The sequence below is a fragment of the Lipotes vexillifer genome, unplaced genomic scaffold, assembly GCF_000442215.2.
Source record: "Lipotes vexillifer unplaced genomic scaffold, Lipotes_vexillifer_v1.1 scaffold1442, whole genome shotgun sequence".
Taxonomy (NCBI): domain Eukaryota; kingdom Metazoa; phylum Chordata; class Mammalia; order Artiodactyla; family Lipotidae; genus Lipotes; species Lipotes vexillifer.
The window spans coordinates 216,739-240,530 of NW_006797379.1; the positions used below are offsets into that span (position 1 = coordinate 216,739).

Below are 23,792 nucleotides of genomic sequence, written 5' to 3' on the forward strand. Positions count from 1 at the left end.
TTTCATTATCATTGTTTTTAAATCCAAGAGAATATTGTCACACTTGGGGGTCCATGTAATGGGACCATTTTATAGGTTAAATAAAGAAGTTGTCATCAATTATTGCTTATTAAGGTTTGAAGTTACTTGGGACCTTTAGGGTCTGGGCTGGGAGATTTATATAAACCCTCAGATCTCAGATCTAGGTTTGAGAAGGTGTCAGGTGTTTAGTGGGGATGACCAGCATTTAGAAACCCTGGATGATGACTATTCATCATTTAAAACTCAAGCATAAATGTCACTTTTATTTATGTGACTTCCCAGGAAGACTCTGGGGCTTCAGCTCCCAGGCTACTGCAGCACTCTGTTCACACCTTCTTACTTACCTAAAGTGGCTGCACTGCATCTCTTTGTTTTTTCCCTCTGCATTGTGACTGCCTTCCAGGGAAGATTTATGTTTTATTCATCTTTGCATCCCAAGTGCCTGGCTGACCTGATGTACACAACTAATATTAGCTGAATGAGTTAACAAATGAATTAATCTTTGGGAATACTATGGCCACAAATTCACGTATGTGAAAGGTAAGTTTTATTATTTAAGAGTTGATTTTAAAAAGGTAAATATACATTAAACTGCTAGTTACCTGGAACAACTTTCAAGTTGTGCCAGGGAATCTCTACTGAAGTATCTATAAGTATCTCTAGTGAAAGTTCAGACTATATGACCAAACGTAAAAGAACTTTTGCTTTTACTTCGTTATCCCTCTTTTAAGCATATATACATTTCTTTTCTCCTAAGTGGTTTATAAAAGTGTATCAAGCATCTATAGGATATCTACTTTTTCTAAAATTTAAATGGTATTCTGTTTTATTGGAAGAGATATGATCTGTGGAACATAATAGCACTAGGTGCTTTAAACCATAGTCTGCAGGAACTAACAATTCAGGGCCATTTAAGTAAGAACTTAGTAAACTATTTTTTTATAAAGCTGTCAATAATCAACTTCATCTGGTGACTATAAGTTCCCCTTAAATTAAACATTCGTATCTACTTCAACACAAGTATAAAATAGCCAGAAAATTCTGGGACATAACAAAAGAAGAGTTGATATACATTAATGCCTATCCAATAATAGGTAGTCAATAAGTACTTGTGCAACGAATTAACAAAAATAAAAATCTCATGTGATGGGGCAGGGGCAGGGATAAAAAGATGGCAGGCCTCTATACTGCAGAGGTTCACAATATAATAGTGGAGAAAAGCAAAGGTACAAATACCTTCAATTTATGACAGTTCAAAATAAGTGCCACCAGAGTAGTATAATTGAGGAGGAGCACATGATAAAACAGCACATGTACAGAGAATAACACAAAGCAAGATAGGTATGGTTCCTATTATTTAGGATCGTTTTGGCCAAAACTTTTCATACATAATTATTACCAAAGAGCTGTAAGGAAATAGGGCGGCGGTAATAAGGTAGGTAATATTTCGGAACCACAGGAGGGAGGCATATGGCCATAGTGAAAAAGTAAGGGAGGCAGGTTCAAAGAGAAAGTTAGAAACAACTTTCCTTCTGCTCAGCTCCCACTGATCAAGTCTGGACTAATCAGCAAGGATCCTGCCCTTCCCCCAAAACTGAAAAGGAAGGAGCATAGAATTCCAGTTCAATACACTCATTCTTGCAATAGGACCATAGGTGTTACTACTTTAACTTTAGGCAACTTTATCTGCAAATCTTACAGCTACACTCTATCAATTTTTAAGTATTTGTGACTGGGTTACTTTCTGGGTCATGCATGGAAAAACAGGAGTCAGATAAAAAATCCTGGGACATGGTAAATCTAGGTCCATCTTTGCTTTAAATAAATTATGTCCTTCCTATTTAAAATCCACTCAAAATTTACAGCTTCTTATAAAAAACAAAAATTGAGATGAGATTTTACCCAGAAAAGTCCATCTAAAGATTTTTTAATACCTGAGAAATAAGGAAATTTTATTTTAAATGTCATGTTAACAGTAAATATTCATTAAAAAAAGGGGAAAAAAACCCTTGAACTAGTCCAGTTCGGTAACACCTGATCTACAAAAATTACATGTGAGTCAAAAAGGTTTCTGTAAATCATTAATGAGTTAAAAGGCTACCTACTATTCTTGCTTATTTTTGGAAAACTTGGAATAATTTTTAATGTCATGCCTCATATTGTTGAGATTCCACTTGGAAGCACACGACAGACACAGATCAATTATAAAGATTCAAAAGCTATCAAGTAATTTTCACAACCCAAAAGCCTAGGAAAAGAAATTGAGATTCCCATACCAGACATAAGCTCTTTCATCAATGTAAGAGAAGAACTCTTACCATAAGTTGGGGTACTTTCTCGTCTTCCTTGACTACTTGATCTTCCCTTTTCATATTCATAACAATACAAGACAGTATCTTCCTCCACAATATTAAACCTCTTTCGATATTCCTGATCCAGAAATGAATTTGGTGATTCAGATCCCTTATGCACTGGCTTGCCCACCATGTGTCCTCTGAGGTCTTCACAAGGAAGGTTTCCTTTTTCATCCCTAAAGAAAGGGTAAAGGAGAATGATGTAGAAAAGTGTTACAGTGGTAAAATGACAGAGACAGTCTAAAGTCGTAATAGTATCCTTCCTATATATCTTCTGATCTTTCCAAACTTTGAGGTTTATAGGGCAACTTTAAATTATTCCTGTTTTGCAGGAAAAAAAATGCCAAGGCTCAGAGAGGTTAAATGACTAGCCTAAAGGTTACACGGCTAGACATAGGCCATGGATCTTCTAACTCCTGCTCTAGTCCATGTTCAATACTATGGCACATAAAAGAAATCATGTTAGCTCATAAATTGCTTTTAGTGCTTAAGAAAATAGGTATAATGTTAACAATGCTAACAATGTAGCTTTCTTCTGCCAGTTTATCTAATTGATTCACGGTAATATTTGCACTGCTTAAAAACAAAGATGTATTTAAGAACTGCCACTTCTGTGAGGGTACTGTGACCTTAAGAACTAAGTTAGCACTATATAAACTGGTGTTGTAAGAATTTCAAACAGCTTGTTATTAATTTAAAGTAAACCTTAATGAAAAGAATTATTCTCTGTATTTAAACTGTAATATTTCATTTAATAGTAAAAAAAGATATGTTCATGGAACTCATTCTAAATGGATATATCAAAATTTAATTACACATCAGCAACATTTCTTGTGGAGAGAGGGTGGAGAAAACTTATCATATATAGAGTTTAAGAATGGGATTTAAGATGATGGCAAGTTGATTTTTATTTTTTCTATAGGATTCTGAAGTGAAAAATCTCTAATTTAAATTTATGGGATCCCTAAAACTGTTACTCACACATAGTAAATATTAATCACACAGCCCAGGTGATTGGGACAATAATGAGTGGTATTTTGGTAGAAATATTCCATTTAGGATTAGTTAAAATGAACCTTGCTTATTTTATGATAATTTCACTGACTAGCTATAAAATTTCTGTTAGAAAAGCTCATATTCTAGAACATGACTATGGATGTAAATGCAACGTTTCTTTCCTTGTTGATCACTAATTTTATTTCTTCCTAGTTCTTGTTTCCAGTTCTACCCTAAACAGTGCCATGAATACTATCAAGCCAGATAAAATTTAATTTTAAGTGCCAAGACTGAAATCTTAAATCCACAGAATAAACTGAATTATAACAAGACAGATAAAAATAACAAATTTTTAAGTGACCTATTAAGTCTTATGAGATGGTGATGAGCTTATAAAGCTAATGTCAATTCTAAAATATGAGTTTCAGTTCACCAAAAATATTATACTTTTATACTACACTATACTATACTTCTCTCTCAGTATACAAATGTCTAGGTTGGGTTTGTCCAAATGAACAGAACTATATTCCTATTATTTGAACTATGTAGAAAGTAGTAAATAATATTCTCAAGACTGACTGAATCAGCAAGCTGTCACTCTTTTACTTAAAAAAATTTTTTTTTACATCTTTATTGGAGTATAATTGCTTTACAATGGTGTGTTAGTTTCTGCTTTATAACAAAATGAATCAGTTATACATATACATATGTTCCCATATCTCGTCCCTCTTGCATCTCCCTCCCTCCCACCCTCCCTATCCCACCCCTCTAGGTGGTCACAAAGCACCGAGCTGATCTCCCTGTGCTATGCGGCTGCTTCCCACTAGCTATCTATTTTACATTTGGTAGCGTATATATGTCCATGCCACTCTCTCGCTTACCCTTCCCCCTCCCCATGTCCTCAAGTCCATTCTCTAGTAGGTCTGTGCCTTTATTCCTGTCTTGCCCCTAGGTTCTTCATGACATTTTTTCCCTTAAATTCCATATATACGTGTTAGCATACGGTATTTGTCTTTCTCTTTCTGACTTAGTTCACTCTGTATGACAGGCTCTAGGTCTATCCACCTCATTACAAATAGCTCAATTTCGTTTCTTTTTATGGCTGCATAATATTCCATCGTATAAATAAAAGTATTGCTTATTACCAAATTTTAACTATGAAAGCTAGTTCTTAGGCAACACAAAGAAAATAAATATAAAATCCAGGCACAATTTTATTTTCGGCTAAATAAAAACTTTTCCTTAACAAATTGCCTGGTGTTTTTTGTTAGTTAGTCCTCTAGCAAAAAGAAACTGACACTGCAATTAGCTTGGAAACAGCCCTAATGAACTTGGGGCACTGGGGAAGGTTATGCCTATCCATAAACGGGCAGACGTTTCTGTCAGGTCTGTGACATGAATGTTAATGCAGCTGAGATCAGAGGGTGATTCAGCCCTAGTTAATTCACCATGCTCTACTTATAAGGACACACCCTGTGGTAGAAAATGGGAAGGGCTGGTATTCCTTATCTATAATGATATGAAAGAGAGGTCTTCTACCAACAAAGAAGATTTATTAGACATGTCTATATGGGATGCATTCAATAAAGCTGAATTAAGAAAAGTAAGATCAAAACCAAACTTTGCAGTAGAATGAATTGATACATGTATTGCGTATATAAGTGGGTGTGCCTGTGTGTATATGTATTCACGTTATGAGACCCTGAATAACTCAACATATTAATTTGTACTGCTATAAAAATTTTCTTAATGTTATACATCTATACATATATATAATAAACCTACACTTTTGCTCTAAAAAGGATTTAAGGGAACAGATGGAAAGTTAGAGCACTGCTTCACTGGACTATCTTTATATTTAATGGCTCACAGTAAAATTAATATGAGAAATTAGTATTTAACTTTCATAGTTGTGCAAGACCTACAAATTCTTGGTTTTCATGATAGAAAAAGAAATTTGGTTAAGTATAAGAGTTCACTGTATACTATGATAACGAAATTGTATACAGTTATATAATAAAAAACTGACCAAATTTCACTCACTTCACATACATGAGTGCTTTCTCTTTTAGAGAAAAAGTCACTTTTGCAATCACATTCTTTTTCTGGAATAAATGTGTTCAAAGAATTATAATCACATGAAAAAAAGTCTACCTAATTTGACAACTAGTCCTACCATTTTTAAGATTTTTTGGTTTTAAGATGAGAAAGCTTTTATTATTTACAATTCAAATTATCACCAAAATGCCTATCCTACATAAAGAAAAGTTTTTAATGTAGGAAAAAGTAAACGTTCAGATGAGTTAAATTAGGTGAGCCTCATTCATCCTCAAAATGAGAAAAAAAAGCCACAGCTGTATCTATAAAAGAATGACAAATGCAAAAAGTTTTATGACCATAACTTCAAGTCAAACCAGAAAATGCAGATAATTTATATGAGGCTGCGGTACAAAGGGAGTCTCATGCACATATTTTCTAACTGGGCTATGTCAAACGATTGTGTGACTAGGAAACTAATAATCTGGCTCAAAAACATTTAGAACATTCTGTTAAATTACACACTAGACTAAGAATCAATTAAGGCGACAGATAATACCCTAATTATGAATTTTACTGAAAAGTATGGAACGTTCAAGCAATACTACCAAAACAAGTACCACTATGCTGATACTTCAATCTCTTGCATTCTCCTGTTTTTGTAAACAGCATGTTTAAAGCTTAAAGCTTTTTATTGACTTCAATATATTGCCTTCATCATATCTGCACCACACTTAGAGGACAGAACTGGATTCTTTAGCTCCTTTGTCTTCTGAAGTACATTTTAAATACATTCTGTCTAGGAAATACTCTCTTTATTACAAGTTCCTCCCTATCCAAGAGACAAGGAAAGAACATGAAAAAACCACAGAGACTTGCTAAAAATAATTTCCCGATGTTTATCTGTACATGTAGCCCTCTGAAGAATAAGGTCTTTTAAATAATCATTTGCACTGAAATAAAAATCTTTCCCATTAAAATGAAAACAAACCAAAAGATTCATTTCTTATTTGAAACACACATGGTTTTATTGCTCCTCTTACAAGAGTATTCAAAAAGTCTGACACTATCTTAATAGATTAAAATTCAACTTGAATTTGACTAGGATATCAGATGAATTTGTACATCTGACTGTAAATTTAACATGACTGTAAATTATATATTAGAACGATTTTTGAAATGCCAGCTTAGTAAATTGTATCTTCTCACAAACCATGTTCTCACAACCACATTTAATTCTCAAAAAAAAGACCTAAAATGTTAATAAAATTGACTGCAGTTTTATTAGTAGATGACAACACACTATTTGCAGACATGCCATGTTGTCATGTAGCATTTAGATAGTAAAATGTCAGTACCATCATATCCAACAGAATGAAACATTAGGTGTACTAAAGTGAAGAATAGTGAAAATTAATTAAAACAAGGAATTTCAGTACTTTTATTTATTAAAGAATTTTAATATTAAGTATAGCTTGGAAACAAGAGACCTTAAATTATTGTTTTTGAATGACTGCACAACTAATTTAAAAACTGAATCAAATACTTTGTGATTGGTAATAATTATCCCCATTTAGTGCTGGCCCTTTTCCATAATTTTTGTATTCCACAAGGCTGGAAATCATAATGCTTTTGGACAAAATGCATGATGGCACAAAGTTATAGTCTTCCACCTGCCAAGAATTTCAAATAGGAATTTGGAACATGAAATGGAGATACAGCCTCCAGAAATCTGAAAATAGACTTTAAAGGCAACTCATTCTCTTGCAAACTCTCTCTACTTTCTGAAAGAAACACTAATGAACTAACCAAGTGGAAACTGTAGAGACAGAGGTATTGGGGGAAGAAACACTCTCCCTCATCATCATCCAAGAAAAAAAAAATCTTCCTCATTACATACATTTAAGAAAGCATAGAAGTTATCTCTAACTTTCTCTTTTAGAAATAAAGTACGAAATGCTTCAAAGTAACGAGATTTCCTGTGGCTTCTTACCAAAGAGCCTCACTTATCTTTTACTTACTAAAATAATCCTAGCTGTTATTTTATATTAGTTTCCTATTATGTGAGATAATGCTTATAAGATATTTAATGTAGAGTGTTTAATACAAATTAGTTATTGTTATTATTAACTAGAGTACAGTCTCTATAAGGCAATGATTTTCCAGAATGTGCTCAGAATTCTTAACTGAGAAAATATCCAAGGTGTTTCGTGAGAATTTACTTCACAGTTTACATGCACTTAGGTTAGTCTTCAGCTAGAAGCTACGTAGAACAACATGATGGTTAGTTTTATACCTGGGAATATACGGTTCTGCAGGAGGAGGGGGAATGTAGAGATCCTGGAGGGCGGAACTGTCTCTTTTGGTGGGTGTACTGATGGTGCTGGAAGGCGTGGCAACGCTGCTTGTGGGACTTCTAGGTATAAGAGGCTGGTTAAAATGAAAAAGAAAATACATACGCACACAAACAACACACAAAACAACAACAACGACACATAGTTATCATTTTTAAATGATCTATTTCTACAAAGTTTTTGAACTTGGCTGAAATCAAGAAGCATGTTATTTAGCACATGGATATTCCTTTGAGTCTCCAAAAACAGAAAATTTATCGCTTTAGAGCTTTTCACTTAGTTCCTAACTCACCTTAGTGTACGGCATAACTGTGTAAAAGCTATTTATAAGGTAAATCTATCATGCAGTGTTTCATAATGGGGAGATTTATCTCACAGTCAGAAACGTATTTAAATTTGCTTTGTTAAAATCCCACTTTTGAAAGAAAGATAATAAAGAGTAACTTCCCAAAAAATTAGTTCACTCACATCCTGACTGGTATACAAGAAAGATAATTCATATCGTTTCCCAAAAAAGATACATTACACTCCTAAGTCAGTAGAATGTGACAGATTCTCAAAAAAGTTTACAAAAATGGAGTATGAAAGGCCAATACGAGAGAATATTTTCTAGGAAAATGTACTTTTTTCATAAATATAAACAATACTGTCTTCTCCAAGTCATTTTATGGTACATCTTCAAAAGTATGGTGATTAGTGTGACACAATCATTTCATTTTTCATAGGCACACACATTTACCATTGTTTAAAATAATTTTTAGTTGCATACCTATAGATCTCATTTTCATGCCTGTATTTACGTATTAAATAAGTTTTTTAAAAAATTAAGATTCTCTATATACTGAATTAAGCAATACATCAGGATGCATTAACTTAACGAGCACTCCCAATTCTAAACGTCACAGCATTTGGAAATGATATTGTGGTTCGAGAAATTATTCTAAAGTGAAACTAAAATTCACAAATTTTCATGTTTATCTTACAGATCTCACTGCTTAGCTACATATACAATAACATATTAAAAAATAAGAACTTTAATGCAATCGCAAACAAAAATAATGATCACAAAATTAACTGTATCTTCACATGACAAGACGTTGCCATTTTAGCCAGTATGAAAACACTTTTTAGCATATCTGTATAGACCCATAGTTCTATTACTTTAACACGTATTGCTGGACACTCAAAAAATGGCAATAGTACAACTATTTTATATTGTGACAATACTTTTGTACAGATAAACAAAATTTGTTCAAAAATCCAAGCATAAATACAATGTACAATGTAGGTCACTGGGGTAGGCTACATAGTTTATGACTCAGTTCATGGTTTTTGCCCTTCCTTTTTACACAGCTCACCTTAATAGCTTGAAATCACACATCCTGCCAAAATGACGGTTAAGTTTTAATCTATGTGAAATAGAAATTAAAGAAAGAGAGAGAGAAGGGAAAAATAATTGATAATTTATTTTGGGACTCTACAGTATTTTATCTTATATGATGTAAAAAAATAGGAAGTTTACATGTTGAGGAATTTTGATATATTTTGAAAGTACACAGTAAAGACTATTATGTTTAACTATGCTGATTTGGAATAGCATCCAGTTAAACTGTGCGTGTCTTTTAGAAACAAAAATTTTGGCAATGGGAAATCCTGAAATTTATATAGGTAATCAGGAGTTACCTGTACAGATGAACACCATGAAGCCTGAGGAAATAAATTATATTCTTTCTAAGGATGTATTATATGCCTCTATAACAGATCTTTGAATGATAGGACCTTTTTTTTTTTTAACTGGAGTAAAATTGCTTTACAATGTTGTGTTAGTTTCTGTTGTACATTGAAGTGAATCAGCTATATGTATACCTATATCCCCTCCCTCTTGGGTCTCCCTCCCACTCCCCCTCCATCCCACCCATCTAGGTCGTCACGGAGCACCGAGCTGAGCTCCCTGTACTATACAGCAGGTTCCCACTAGCTATCTATTTTACACATGGTAGTATATTTATGAGGTTTGATAGGACCTTTAGATCAAGTGTGATCTGTGATGTGACTCGGTTTATCATTGTTTCCTCTCTGTCAGGACATCTTGGTATTAAATACAAATGACATTAAAGAACAAGTCTAACCAAAAATTAATCATTATAGAAATGTAAAGAAAACATTCATTACACAGTACATTACTTGCCAAAACTTTCTGTAACAGATGCACTGTGAGAGAAAAACTTATATTCAGTATGCCTTTAAAATGCTCTAATATGCTCTGATTTTAAAATATCCTAACATTACAAGTGAACGTAAAAACAAGTTCTAAAAACACAAGCATTAAAAAAAATAATCTAACAAATTTTTATTCTCTTTCTTCTTTTCTAGGGTCACTACTTCTATTTTGAAGACTTCTCTCCTTTTATTTTACCACCTGTAGAACTAAAGGTAATTTCTCCTGGTTAGTACCTATCCCTGCCCTCCCCAAACAAAGAGGAAGGAAGGAAGGAAGGAAAAAAGGAAAAAAGGAAAAAAAGTAGTAGTCAATGATTACAAGTATATTTTAAATACCTCTGAAGTGTGAGGTAAGGACCAACAAAATATTTTATTCTGTCTGGACTATTACCAGGATTGTCTGTTATAGGGTACTTGTTCCTTCCCCTTCCAGGAAATTTAAATATTAGCCTTGTCAACTTCCTTCAAATTGATATTTTCTCTAGGTTTCCATTTTCAACAGGGAGTTGCTATTAATATCCTCAGTTAACACAGTTAGTTAAATTAGCAAAAATGAAGAAGAAAGAGACTCTTAGATAGGCTTAAACAGATAACAGGTTTGACTGTGCCAGCTGGTTCAATTAATTGAAGCGGTTGAAAAAAAAAACTTCTTTCAGAGAAAGAAGAAATTAGTCAATCCTGTTGTTTAACTCTTACTGGCTAGTTATTCTATTAACTGGTAAATCATAGAAACCATTTAAACTGGTTTATCATGCAGATATCAACTGGCTAATCAAGTATGCCTGTACTAAGTAAAACACATGGTAAACACTAAATATATTCATTGTATTTTTGTCTACTAATTGTACTATTTTTGTCAAGCTAATCCAAGCTAAAAAGTAAACATTATTCTTGAGAACCTCATCTAAAAAAAGACATTAGGCAATGGAAAAATAAAATATGGTAAAATAGAAGCTTCATGGGAAAATGGAAATAGCTACTTAACCCCAAAGGAAATTTGTGATAATTTAAAATTATGTCTTAAAAATGTTCTAACTCTGGACAAGAATTGAAAGCGTAGAAAATTAAATGACTAAAAGAATGAAGAAGGCATTAAAGAATATTAGAAAGATAGGCAAAATGTGACTAAATCAAGCACAGAATAAATGATGCTATTAGCTGAAATTATCAGTGAGAAATTCCTAGTTGTAACAAGTGCCATTAAAATTACACCTATTACTGATAACCAACAAGTACGTGAAAATACACAAAAAGTTACAAATACAGCCTCCCTCAAATCAAAAAAGTTCTCAGCGTTTAATTCAAAATTTAATAGACATGTGCCTTAGTTTCAGAAAAAATACCTAAATATGTAAGTATAATAGTGCAGAAGGATAGTTCTTCCTACCTTGGTAACATTTAGTTTTAATCATTTCTTCATAAAATGGTATAAGAAAAGTAGTTACCGTTGTACTATAAAGAATTTCCAATATAAGGGAAAAAAATAGAATTAAAGGGTAGTATTTTTTTATTTTACCACTTTGCCTTTTGATTCTTTCTCTCAACTGGTAAAATCTGCACAGGAAGAGAATTAAGAGCTTTCACCACTTATGGATAAAATACAAGGGTATTTTAAGACTGCATCTTCTTACTCAAGTAAGCATGAAGCTTCAGTATAACTTGATCCACTACGGTATGCAATCAAGTATGATATGGATCCATTTTGGATTCTATCCAAGAGGATTTATTTCCTGGAAAGACCCTGCCATAAAATTTATTTTTCATATCTAAATGGTCCTACTGACATAAAGTTTTCCTTCCAGATTCAGTGAGGCTCCAACAGGGAGGACATATTTTGCACATATGTTGTTACTCTTCTAAAATAAATCTATGATAGATTTTGGGGGCACTGGCATGTATCTCTTAAAATATCCAAATCCTAAATAAAATGATCATATGCATCCCTTCAAATATACATTTATAACCTTAGGCCAATTAACGATAACTTACTACTGTGAACAGGACTCAGAAACTTATTAGGTTACGTACACATACATTTTTCATATTGTCCATTTAAACTATATAAATACCTTCAAATTGTATCCCACAATATGGTACGGCACAAATCTTCCTCTGAATCATGAGTGATGACTCACTATAGTGATAATATTCTACTCATCCAGTTTAAACATCATCGGGAGACTGTGATTATTATAAAATAAAATTTTCAGCTTTGGAAAGGGATCACTGAAATCTCACGTTAAATCCTCTGATGGCTCAGGTCTTTTCCTTGTGTCCCCGATTCTAACATCTCTAAGGTAACTGAGCACACCTGGAAGGTATTAATGTACCTCTGAAAACACTATGGTTTTAAAGACTATGAGAAAAGAACGTCTATACTTTAAAAACTACATCTGATGTTAAAGGTTTTATTTGAAACAATTTACATTTTAACAACTCTTGGCAAGCGTATCTTAATTTAGTTGTCCCTCTATCTGGTAAGTGACCCAGCTTTCATAGAGCTATATAAAGTCTTGAATGAAACCAATGACATAAAGACAGCCCCCATGTTGAAGATTAAAACGGTGCATTACACATTATGTAGTTATCTCTAAAATTCACTAATGCAAATATCACAAAGAGTTTGCTTTGTCTTCCAGGAGGAAAATACTCATTGAAATATGAATGATTACATCAAGTATAAAACCTGGCCATTTATTTTATTCACTCTTGGGAATAAGCACAGACTCAAATGGATCACAATATCCCATTATTCTAGCACAGAATATTCACACAAGTCCTTATTCAGTTCAAACACGTTTTTATTATAATTCCCAATACAAGTACCAAAATATTGTTTTATGTTAGCAACTCTGAGTCATCTAAACAAATGCTCCAGAGAAAATGTATTCTGGATTTTGGGAGGCAAGAAGTTGCATACAAACTTGTAAATTTCTTGACCATGTAAAGAATGTTAGATCTAATTTGGAAAATTACTGGGCATAATTTTTCCTGGGCAAGCTTTTCTTAAGTAGTAAATTATGTGAAAAGAGCTTAAGGAAGAGAAACACTTGTATTCAAAATTCTCGCACTCAGTTTTTTCACAGCTTTTTCTAGAATCCAAAGTTATAAATACAAAAGATTTGAGTCTTCTTTTTTAAGCATGTAACCTTCCCTTTCCTATCAGACTACAAAGAAAACAAACATTTTTTCCAAGCATATATTTGATCAGGAAGCTATATCTATATAAGTTAAAAATAGATATATGGGCCTAAAAGTAAGTATGTAGTTACCCAATGTACAACTAATATAGACTTTAGAGTCACACTACAAAATGGCTTTTTCCAATTAATCATCAAAATTTGCACATTGTACTGAAACTACCACTAGTGTATTTATTGCTGTCCACTCTTATTGGCATAGTTGATACTGCAACATTAAAACTGGACTTGCAATTTTTTCAATTTACAGTAAGCATTTTTAAGAAATTAACTAAAGAAATAGGAAGCTAAAGAATAAAGAAACTAAAAATAATTTTTCATCTTAGCTGATTATTTGTAGTCAGTGTTAACATTTTGAAAGCATTTGGTTGAAAAACACAAATGTGATTTAGATCCTTTAATTAATTTGCTTAAACACTGGTGAACAAAAATGTAATGTGACAATTGCTTGCAGCTATTTACTAATTTGAGCATGTAAAACATATAATTGTTTCTGCCTCCCAGTCAGCACGTTACATTTTTAGTTAAAACTTATTTTCTTCTCGTGTCATATCTAATATTACTCGTCTTCCTCTTCAAAACATGCTTTTAAAACAAAACTCTCAGAAACATAAACTTTGCTACCAATGTTTTTTTCAGTCACCCCAACCTATAACTTTGATATTAAAAAAAATTTTATTATTGCTTAGTTTTTTATTTTTACAGAATGACTTTAACCATTCATATCTGTATGTATTTGAAATGTAACAATCAATTAATGTTCTTCAGTCGTTACACCAGTTGAAAGACAAAATTGACTCCTATGACTATTTGCTTTCCATTTCTTTTTCTGCTCAAATGTATTTAATTTAAATATCCTGTAAAAATGGCATCAAGGTAATGCTAAGCAATAAAATTTAAAGTGAAAAGCACAAAAACCACACAAGAAACGATCACATCGATTTAAGAGACTTATGGATTAGAACAGTTTAGGAGCAATTCTAATGATACAGCTTTATATCATTTTATACTAAAAATGTGTTTAATGAAACCTATATCAGTGTATCGAATTCCAACATTGATTTTAGTGATTATTTTTGAGATGCATTCTCACCAAAAAAAAAGCTGGGTTCCTAAATGTTTTTAAAAATTGTTGATTCCCAGTGATGATTTCAATCAACATTTTTCCAGTGTCCAGCTAATTCTCCCATACATTTCTTTGTAAGAAGAAAATGACACCACCCGTGCAAGGTGGTGACCTATGCACACTAAATTTAAAACCACAAACATCAAAAAATATACATTGAGGTCTATCCATAATTCCCCGGGATTTGTGTCATCGAATTGGAAGAACTTGACCATAAGCAATCACCATGCTTACCAAAATCCAGGACATTAGTAGAGGGTGCTACTAAGGACGTGTTTTAAAAACAGTTCTCAGAAAGCAAGGAATTGCTAGTTTGCTTTCTTAGAATAAAGATTCTACCTCAGGTAAAACATCTCTACTATATATGAATGGGTGCCGATGACAACAGAATTCAAGTCCAGATTAAATCTGCTTGTAGTATTTGACTAAAGCAGCTTTAAGTTTGTCAGTTCTATTGCAGAATGCCTGAGAAGTCAGGAATTTAACAAAAGAGCTGCCAAATTTCATGAAATGTACTAATGAAATTGCTCTGTGAGCATGAAGTTGAATTGTATGCTTTTGCTTATTTGGCTATAATTCCATGAATGATTTTCAAAAGAAAATCCAAATTAAAATGTATCATTGCAGTTAATTAATAATAGAAGCTACTATTCGCTCTAGAACTTCCATTAAAACGTGATATTCCGGGCTTCCCTGGTGGCGCAGTGGTTGAGAGTCCGCCTGCCGATGCAGGGGACACGGGTTCGTGCCCCGGTCCGGGAGGATCCCGCATGCCGCGGAGCGGCTGGGCCCGTGAGCCATGGCCGCTGAGCCTGCGCGTCCGGAGCCTGTGCTCCGCAACGGGAGAGGCCACAGCAGTGAGAGGCCCGCGTACCGCAAAAAAACAAAAAAAAAAACAAAACAAAAAAACGTGATATTCCTCAAAAATCTTCCACCTTAGGGGAGATAAGGTTATGTTTTAGTTGTATAGGTACAAATTATTTCCTTATTAGTTTAAAAAATAATTATTCCTTTGTTAGAATGAAGTTGTTCTTTTTTTTAAGAGTCATGTATTAGCATCTACCTCCCCATTATACAAACTTTGCCATATTTTATCTGAAAATGCTAAGCCTGGTATTGTATAAGAAAAAGATAAAATAGACATATTGAGGTTAAATAAATGCCACAGATTGCTTCTTTTTGTAAACTCTATTTCAAATAATTCTTAGTAGACTATTGGTATAGCCTATGAAAAAAGGAATAACCTAATGTCCAATTCTTCAGGTTCGAACACTGAAAATTTGTATTTAGGTGAGTTAATGGGCATTTTAGCTCCAACGTATTCATACACATACCAGAAGCAGGAATACAGTAAGAATGGTACTTATGTCTGCACAGAGGACTGTTGCTACATTAAGCACTTATGTTTCACATCCCAGGTCCTTTCTTAGCCGCTAGGAAAAATATGTGGCCTCGGGCAAAGTCACAAAGAATCCAGAACTGCCTGCAAGACCTTCTCATCCCACTATTTCTTTGATTTTTCCCCTTCTGGAAGCGAACCCTCAAGTTTTGCCCATCTTTGGTTGTATACATCCTCTAAAAATTCTGACCACATAATTTCCATTATGCTTCTGGTTTCTTTTTGCATTTTAGCACAAGCCAAAAGCCTTAAGATCAAAAACGAACTCTGTAATGGTACAATTTCAGGTCTTCGAAATAGATTCCAGGGAGATTTGGTGCTGGTGGTGTGGTATGTTAGAGTACTTATCTATTGCCCTTACTCCTAAGACTTTGTTTTACCACCACTTGAAAGTATTTAATTAAAACTAATACTCTTCCTTCTGCTCTGTAAAAAGTCAATTTTCAAAGAAGTTGAAAGCAGGGTCCTCCCCTGCCCCCACTAATAGTATGGTTTATCTATAAGGCGTTGAACTTGGACAATACATTTTAGGTGAACTAAATTCAGTTGAAATAAGAAATTTACAAAAACGTCAATACATATAAGCACTTATGTCAATGCTGATTTTCTTTTTTTCTGATTTCAGCATTCTGAAAAAGTAAATTTACAAATATACTCAGAGTAACTGAATAGGCAATGAGGAATAAATATAAGTAATGATCTGATGAGGCACATTTCTTGGCATTTAGGAATGAAACTAGAAACAGTGCCTTAAACATCTATTATAATTATAATTAAGGAATGATGTAGAGTAATTACAAAAATTAAAGTCTTTGTTCTCTAGTTTTGAATACACACACCAAATGTATGTGTAGCAAAAAAAAAAATGCAGGTCTTTTAATTATTTCAGCATTTCCTATAAAAGTGATTCTTAACTAGATATTGTCATTACCTTAATTCTCCAGTTTGTGCTTGTGGAAAGGAAACTAAAAGAGGACCAAATCACCAATTTATTTTCTAGAGATATTCCCTCAAATAGAGTTCACGGATCAACAAGAAACTAGTGTCTTTTTGGTGTTCACCATGAAACAGAAGGTACTAGAGAGAAGTTGTTAAATTTAACCACACATAGAGAGAAGGAAACCTAATGGCTGAAAGGGGTCTCTTCTTCAGGGTTCCCACCTCTCGGACTCTGAAGAAGGATCTTTGGGGAAGACATGTCAATAGAATACTACAGAGTGGAACAACAAAGCAACTTATAATGCAGCGAGAAAATAAAATGATGTGATGGGAAGGTCTGATCTGCTAATCTACGAATTAATGAGTCAAACACTGATCTCTCAACTTTAATGATCACCAAAAATCTTTGATAATAAACATATACTGCATTTCAAATGCATTTGGACATATTAATATAGTTTTAAAATATAGTTTTACGTATATTTGAAAAATAGAAAGATTCACATTAAAAATTTAAAGACCTTAATGTTAGTATATTTTATATGTTTTTATGTTACTTAAGTATAATGCAGCTTTGAGGCCAAGAAGTAGGAAAGTTTTAAACAATGAGAAATCATTATAATCTATAAGGCCATTCATATGTAATGAATTTAGGATTTTAGGGAAAAAAATCTAAGAATGGTGTAAGGTACTAATATGGAACAACAATTTACATAGCAGTGATAACAATGGCATTTTCATTTATTGCTTTTCTTTTTAATCTGAACAACAGGCAATGTTCTATTTCAATGGGCAATTTTAATTTTTAAAAATTAACCTTCTATGGAAGGTGATGGTCTTCTATTTTAAAAGTGCAGGTCTTGTGAAGAACAAGAATTTCTTCAATGATATGTTTGAAGATTATAGCCTGACTGAAATGGAAGAAAATGTATTACTTCCTTGTCTTTATCAATCAGAATAATATTTTTATAACTTCCTAGATACCTCTGGTTCTTAATGAATGTAATTTACTGACATCCAGAGTAATTCTGGAGTGACGTTTCACACTAAAGAAAAATGCAGAAATTCTAACGCATCAATTTCCCTACTTTTGCCTCCATACATGGTAGAAAAGAGAAAAATGATCAGTCAGGAAGAATGTAATAGGTACATTTTAATTACTATCAAAAGTTTCTTTACCTACTGTTTATAAACAACTATTTTTTATCTCATGACCTGTTTTTAAAAAATTCTATAAACTATCATCTAGTTTCCTCAAGAATTATATGTGGGTAAAACTTTTAAATAGAAGATTGTATCACAAAGCGAAACCTCTCACTTTCATTTCTATCCACATTTTGGCTTCAAAGAACTTGCGGTTTTTTGGAATTATGCTTTAAATGTTTACAAATTAAGGCAGAGTTCTTTATCATTTGGGTTTTAATTATAGTAACTTTGAGATTTCATCACAATTAAGCCTATTAGGATAAGCTGTGAAGAGATCATTTCATAAACAAATTTTCAAAAGCATACAAGATTAATCCATATGCTGCTGAGATGAGGCACAATAAAGAAGCATTACTGAGATAATCTATGGCTAAAATGATGGTGTATGACTTATGATTAAGCTTCATTACCTGCAGAGCAAGGGGCTTCCATCTCATATTTTTCAGTAAAGCTGGTGCTGAGGTAAGCATGCTCTGAGGTCGCTTTTTCAAAGTTAAGATAACACCACTCGGGTCCTCTCGTAGTGCATTCACCAAATTTTTCAACTGCCACCCCACCTGGTAACCAGCAAAATCATTACAATAAAATTGAGGTACAGTATTCAAAGATTTAATGTTCTCCCCCTTTAATAAGATTAGTAAGAAAAAAAAAGAAAATCACATAATTGGTGTACCATCCTATCAATTTTCAGGAGATATAAACTCAAGAAAGAAATTTTATTTTTGAGCTGATTAACCATGTTATTGCATTTAGAGTCCATATCATTATGAGATAACATAATGGACATTTACCAGTCGAAGCAGAGACTAAAATGGTATCCTACCAGTGGAGTAATTTAGAATTTAAAGAAATTATGTCATCATTAATGCTGCACAAGGTCTAGATCCAAGCTTTGTTCACAAGCACAATTTAAAAATCCGCATGCCTGAAACAAGGATTTGGCAATGTCCTGAGCTTAAGAACTACACCACATGCTTTCTCATCACCATCTTTTAGAGATAAGTGTCCCTAAGTTAGACTGACATTATACTACCAGTAGCTGGTAGTGACACACCAAGGAAACATTCTGAGCGGGGAAGACAGCATCAGTAAAATAAACCTTTAACCACGATATAAAGATAGAATAAGAAACGACAAGGTAATGCTACTCTAATGCAGCAGCTTTTGGAAATGTGTTCCAAAAGACCCTATAAACTTAAAATATAATGTGCTAAATTTAATGAAGCCATTCTATTTGAATATCACCTCAAAACATATTGTATAATTAAACAGAAGTACTTGATAAATGTCCTGAAACCTGGCTCTACTGTTATCCATGTTAAATTACTTATCATCCTTTTAAATTTTTGAAAACAGAATAATTTTTGTTGCTTTGCTTTTAAGACATGCTGGTTATGCAGTTATCTGAAATCCTAGAGGTATGCTTTAAAGAAACACATTAAAAATATCTATTATTCCAAGGTTTAAAAAATACACTTCACATTTAAAAGAGAGAATAACCTTTTATTCCAACACTAATGGATTAGAATTTTCCAGGCTGTTTTATATAAATACATTGGGTCAAAATTTATCCTGGATTGCAAGCAGGACTTAGCAAATGGTCTGAACAGTGATCTAGTTTCTTCCTAGGTACCTAAATGAAAGGGAATGGGTGACTTTGCCTATTATTCATCATGTTTTTGCCTGGAAAATAAGGCTCAAACTGTAAAGAATGAGCACTTCCATCAAAAGAAGCACAGATCCCAGAGACTATGATGAAGAGGTACTCTGGACCACAGCCACTGTAGGATAATGGGAGGCTTTAGTTTATACGAGTGACCATTCATTTAAACTATAACCTCTACTATAGCTGAACGGAGTGACGGTGAAGAGAAAGAGTTAGGACAAAAAAGAAGCAAGACATTATAATACTTAAAACCTCAGGGGTCTCAGATATGAATCAAAATGATCATTATGATACTTGCCTACCACGAATAAGAGGCTGCCAGTTTTTTGAAAAATCACATTAATGTGGATCAGCTACAGTAATGGAACTGGTCAAATGTCTCCCATTCTATATAAGTGGAGATTATTATGTCCCCAAAGGTACATTACTTTGATTCTGATTCTTCTGATAGCTACGTAGTGTCCCTACAGCCATTTCTATGAGCCAAGAGTCAAAGCAAAGTTAGTTCAAATCCAAGTATTCATTTTGCTTGCCAAAAAAATATGCGAGCAGATTTCTGAATTCCAGGTTTGGAGGGAGAAAACATACTGTTTATACAAAGAGTATAACCACTTCTTATCATTTACTTTATTTACTCAAATAATTGCTAACTATACTAAAGCAGTCAATATGATGACTGTACCCTTCTTTCAGCCTATCTACTCTTGACAACGAATTACACATTGATTTCTACCCACCAATTTCTTTCCATTTTCTTGTATGACATAATCATTGTGACTAGTTGAAAATTTTAGGGCTAGATGGTGTTTTCCAGTGTAACGTTCAGTGTAATTTGATTCATCCTGCTTTTTCACAGTTTCTCTATGCTCTTTTTGAATACATAATTCCAAAAACCAGAATTGTTTCTCCATGAGAAAGTGAAATTGTTTTTTGATGAGAAAGTAATAATTTGGTTACTCTTAAATTTTATAGCTGAATGTTACTTAATGGCAGAAAATTATATAACTTTACTACTTTTTCATCAGCCTTCCCACACTCACTAACATAAGATTAGCAATATCTTTAAAAAAGTGACCCATATGAAGTATTTATCTTTGACTCCCAAATTCTACTTTCACTGCCAAAAGAAAATGATTGGATAAGAGCACAGAGATAAATGTGCAACATGTGTGTTGCAGTACTGTTTAAACCAATGAAAAACTGTACATTATGTAAATGCCCATTAGCATGGGGTATAAAAATTGTGTAGAAAAAAGTTTAAAAATAGCTAATGTACTTCAATTCTACTTTTGTAAAAAATTTTATATAAATATAGAAAACACAGAAAGCTATACAACACTATTAACAATGGTTACATTAAAGGGGAGTACAGACCACAATATATATTTTCTTCTTTATTCTTTTATTTCCTGAACTTTTGGCAATAAACATGTTATTTTTATAAACAATAAAATCAATAAAATAAATGGACCTAGTGTATGAATAGTAATATTCTAGTCAGAAAATCGTGAATTTTATGAAGTATCTAGTTAGGACTGTTTGTTATGGATGGAAAATTCCCACAAAAAACAACAGAACCAGAAAGATAACACTATTTAAAACAGTAAAAGGTGGTGATGGGGAAATGACATCTGCTCTGTGCATTATACTTTTATATAATTATCAAAAGAAAAACAAAATTATTATTCAACTGTGCACAATAAGTCAAGAACTACATTACCTGTTTTTTTTTTTTTATTCAATGAACAATTTCAGTAGATACCTCACTTAAGTGTTAACTCAGGTTCATGTGGAAATTACTGAATAGGAATGAAGCTGGCTGAGTAATTCGGAGCCTATGTGTAACATTTTCCTTAATAACAGGTAGGTTTTAGCTATATCAGTCCCATCCCAGTACTTGTATACACATAAACAGCAACCAGACAACATGCCTCTCATGCGAATAATCCTTTTTTCCTTAGTCCTTTCTCAAGCTCCCTGACTTGGATCATTTCTTCATTACTTTCTATCTTTTCTACTGCATATTATTCTTAACAACTGTCCCCATTTATTGGGTTGTACCACGTTCTATTCAAGGGCAAATATGGAATGGTCTTAGAGCTCCAGGAAAAATAATTCTCAGCTCTGGTTCTGTGATACCTTCACATATCTTCGAACATATAATTAAGTGTAATGAACTACTGAAATAAATTTATTTCTCTTTAACTGTTATTGAGATATTTATGGTTGTCAGATTATAGGGGGACATGAGTAGATGGTATGATGAAATGAGGCAGGTATACGGGTTACAACTTCAAGAAATTTGGGAGCCCCGTGTTCGGAGCTAAATGTAACGGTACATACATGTCAAAATAGGTAAAATATATCAATGCGTGTTAATCATTTTTCAAGATTAGTTTTCCATTTCGTCATTTGAGTTTCTGGCTATGATTTTAAAGTATTAAGTGTGATAGACCTGAATTAAAAGCCATGTGAAGATACAACAGTAATATGAAAAATGATTGTATTCTTTACATTGGGTGCAATGAAAGTCTTTCTGTACAAGGAGATACAGGGAGCTTTGAAAGAAGGAAGAAGGGAGCCTAATGGGATCCTAACATAGGAAGGAATTAAATAAGGTACAAAACTTTAAGAGATAATGGGTTTGGGATACATATGAAGAAAAACATTTTAATAATCAAAGACATCCAAAAAGGAATTGGCTGACTTGTGGAAAAGTGAACTCAACACCAAAAGAGACATTTAAATATTCTTGCACAGGCTAAAGGATTATATTAGACTTCCAAAACCACAATACATTACAACTCTAATACGCAGAATGTGTAGGAAAGTGCAAATAGATGACAACAGATGAGCTTTAGTAAAAGGATGTGGTCCTGGCACATCTCTGATTACTTGTCCTCCATCTTTTCTTCCTCCTTACAACCAATAAATGCAGGTACTTCCTCTAGGCTAAGTGTTCTACCCCTAATATTTCATGCTGTCTTCTTACAATAATTTCTTCTCTTCCCAGAGCTTCCACTAACAACTTGCTGCATGAATCCCAAATCTTTCTAACCATCCCTGCTCCCTATCAAGAACTCGTGACATATTTCCAACAGTTCAGTTCATCCATACTAATAGCTACTGAATAATCAAGCACCAGTAATTCACTAAGCTAGATTCTTCCTATCTATATTACATTCCTTTTACTTATATTTTCATTCTTATGACAGCCCTAAGAAGTAAACAATTAAACCCACTTTACATGTGAAGAAACTGAAGCAAAAAGAGATTAAGTTTTCTTGGCCAAGATTACAAACATAGTAGTAGTGGTAGTTCAAATGAATGCAACACTTTAAAAACCAAACTTAGCTCCCTGTTCTCATTCAACAGCAATAACAAAAAGTTCCCTATCATCCTCTCAAGTTTTGAGTATGGAGTCACCTTTGACAGTTCCCCCTCTTTTTAATCCACATGTATCCTAAAGAATAGATTCTAGCAATTAATACTTCCTCTCACTGCCTTACTTCTGGCTTGGATACCTGACTGTTAGACTTAAAACAGAGTCCTAACGGCTCTTTCTACTCTGATCTTTTGTAGCTCCAAAATACTGCTACAGTATAGAAGTGTTCTTCCCCTCAAAACCTTTGAAAAGCTCTCCAAAGGCCTAACTAAAGAATCAATTCCTCAAATAGGTCTTTTGACAATATGGCCATAGCTGTCTCATATTATTTTTCTTTAATGTGGTTCTTAAACTTCAGAATGTGTTAGAATCTCCTGGAAACCCCAGAGTTTTTGATCCAGTAGGTCTGAGGTGGGGCCCTAGAATTTACATTTTTTTTTTCACAAGTTCCCAAATGATGCTGATGCTACAGGTCTGGGAACCACATTTTAAGAACAGCTATACTAGACAACGACTGTCCTGAAGGCAGTGACTTGCTCATGTCTAGAATATTTTAATATGTTTTTAAGATTAGATATTATAACTTATAGAATCACTAAGTATTTATTGTGTGCCTTCTATGTATTATGGATACAGTGGTACTTGCAGTGCAACCTGTGACTCATTAAAAAGCATAATGGGGCTTCCCTGGTGGCGCAGTGGTTGAGAATCCGCCTGCCGACGCAGGGGACACGGGTTCGTGCCCCGGTCCCGGGAGGATCCCACATGCCGCGGAGCGGCTGGGCCCGTGAGCCATGGCCGCTGAGCCTGCGCGTCCGGAGCCTGTTCTCCGCAATGGGAGAGGCCACAACGGTGAGAGGCCCGCGTACCACACACACACAAAAAAGCA

The 23,792-nt window shown here is 33.6% G+C and overlaps 1 protein-coding gene across 3 annotated transcripts in view; it reads right to left on the reverse strand.

Moving 5' to 3' along the window:
• Window positions 1-23,792, reverse strand: part of CNKSR2 (connector enhancer of kinase suppressor of Ras 2) — a 258,846-nt gene that overhangs the window by 100,934 nt on the left and 134,120 nt on the right. For all 3 annotated transcript variants that reach the window (XM_007469301.1, XM_007469302.1, XM_007469303.1), the window contains exons 9-11: window positions 18,263-18,409; window positions 7,705-7,838; window positions 2,340-2,551 (exon numbers count right to left, since the gene is read on the reverse strand). In XM_007469301.1, coding sequence (XP_007469363.1) covers window positions 2,340-2,551; window positions 7,705-7,838; window positions 18,263-18,409 — 493 coding nt within the window. The remainder of the gene's footprint in view (window positions 1-2,339; window positions 2,552-7,704; window positions 7,839-18,262; window positions 18,410-23,792) is intronic.